Source organism: Mandrillus leucophaeus, unplaced genomic scaffold (genome assembly GCF_000951045.1).
Source record: "Mandrillus leucophaeus isolate KB7577 unplaced genomic scaffold, Mleu.le_1.0 Scaffold120, whole genome shotgun sequence".
Lineage (NCBI taxonomy): Eukaryota > Metazoa > Chordata > Mammalia > Primates > Cercopithecidae > Mandrillus > Mandrillus leucophaeus.
Genome location: NW_012100321.1, coordinates 1,440,192 through 1,442,230, shown reverse-complemented (window position 1 = coordinate 1,442,230; position 2,039 = coordinate 1,440,192). Strand labels below are relative to the sequence as shown.

At 53.9% G+C, this 2,039-nt stretch overlaps 1 protein-coding gene across 1 annotated transcript in view; it reads left to right on the top strand.

Moving 5' to 3' along the window:
- The window catches only part of KPTN (kaptin (actin binding protein)), a 13,459-nt gene that overhangs the window by 2,379 nt on the left and 9,041 nt on the right, over positions 1 to 2,039 (top strand). Inside the window, exons 5-7 of the mRNA XM_011970070.1 lie at positions 1,151 to 1,226; positions 1,344 to 1,417; positions 1,770 to 1,891. Of these exons, the coding sequence (XP_011825460.1) occupies positions 1,151 to 1,226; positions 1,344 to 1,417; positions 1,770 to 1,891 (272 nt within the window). The remainder of the gene's footprint in view (positions 1 to 1,150; positions 1,227 to 1,343; positions 1,418 to 1,769; positions 1,892 to 2,039) is intronic.

Here is a 2,039-nt window from a genome sequence, read left to right as displayed (position 1 = left end):
CGCGATCTCGGCTCACTGCAAGCTCCGCCTCCTGGGTTCACGCCATTCTCCTGCCTCAGCCTCCCGCCTCAGCCTCCCGAGTAGCTGGGACCACAGGCACCCGCCACCACGCCCAACTAATTTTTTGTATTTTTAGTAGAGACAGGGTTTCACCGTGTTAGCCAGGATGGTCTCGATCTCCTGACCTCGTGATCCGTCCGCCCGCCTCGGCCTCCCAAAGTGCTGGGATTACAGGCGTGAGCCACTGCGCCCGGTGACATTCTCATCTTTCAAGGAGATAGAACATAGACCATCTAGAATACCAAGGTGCTAGAACCCCAACGTGTGTGGAATCCATTCTAGAGTTCTAGATTCCATTCCAGAACACAGATGGTCTAGAACAGGGATTGGCAAACTTTTTTTGATAGAAGTCCAGATACTAAATATTAGGCTTTGAGGGCCAGTCTGTCACAACTACTCACTTTGCCATTGTAGCCAGAAAGCAGCCATTGGCACTGTGTAAATGAATGAATGTGGCTGTGTTCCAATAAAACTTTATTTACAAAAACAGATAGTGGGTTGGATTTGGTCTACAGGTCATAGTTGGCCAACCCCTGGTCTAACAGGTGAGAGTTCCCGAAACTGAAGATTCTAATTGCGCTAATGTTCTTCTTGCTAGGATTTGGATATTCTATCATTCCGTGAATCTGAAATCTGTGATGGCAAATTTTAGAAGTTCTAGTATTTCTAAGGAGACAGAAAACAGCACTTCTAGAATACTGGGGTTTCAGATTGAAGAGGTCCTAGCTTTCTAAGGTTCTACAGTTCATTCTAGAGTTCCACATTCCATTCCTAAATCCACAGAGCGAAGGTAGGAGTAGATGCGGGCTCTAAGAGTGGGAGGTTCTAGCAAGCCATGTTCCCTCAATTCTGAGATTGGGAGGTACATTCCCTGATTCTGAGATTCTCTGAGGGCTCGTTTCTACAGTTGTGTATTTCAAGGAGATAGAGTACTCAGGAGCTTGAGCCCTGAGATTCTAACCCTGGGTCTAGTGTCTGGATCCCAGAATATTAAGGTTCTCAACAGGCCGGGGTTTTTGCAAGAGGAGAGTTCTGGTTCTCAGACCACATGGATTCCACTACCTTGGGTTCTAGATTGCTCTGCTTTCAGGGTCCAGGTCGGGGATCAACTGGAGACCGTGTTTCTCTTGAGTGGGAATGACCCGGCTGTTCATCTCTACAAGGAGGTGAGGCGGGGAGGCGTGCTGGGCAGAGCCCTGTGGGGTTCACTGTGGGTTGGCGCTGGGTGGGTATATGTGTGAAACTGACTTAAGCGGGGGTGGGGTGGGTCTTGGTTCCCCCAGAACGAGGGGCTGCATCAGTTTGAGGAACAGCCCGTGGAAAACCTCTTCCCAGAGCTGACGAACCTGACCAGTAGGTAGGAGAGGCCCCGAAAGAGGCCACTGGGGACCGGGGCAGTGACCTCAGAGAAATCAGGTGGTGGGACCTTAGAGAAATTGGGCACCGGGGAGGAGCTCAGAAAAACGAGTCCACGGCCTGACTTCAGAGGAATTGATCAGCAGGGGTGACACCAGAAAAAACAAGAGGTGGACTCAGCCCTCGGGTGGTGAGAATTGACCCCAGAGGAATTGGGTGGTGAGGATTATCCAGCAGGAATCAGGCAGCAGGGTCCCAGGGCTACAGGGAGGGGCAACTGCCCCTGGGGAGGCAGAGGGGCGGGGCTGGGCCCAGCAATGGCCCTCGGTCCTGTCCATCCATCCGCCCGCCAGCGTCCTCTGGCTGGACGTCCACAACCTCCCTGGCACGTCCCGGCGCCTCTCAGCTCTGGGCTGTCAGAGTGGTTATGTCCGTGTCGCCCACGTGGACCAGCAGAGTCGAGGTGAGGGCCACGGTGAGGCGGGGTAAGGGGTGGGGTTGAGGGCTGGGGGCGGGGCCAGGGTGGTCCTGAGGACTGGAGCTGGGTGGGGTAGGAGAGGGAGGTAAAGGGGTTGAGGGATGAGGGTGGGGCTAGCCGGGCGGGGCTAGGGTGGGGCCAAGGG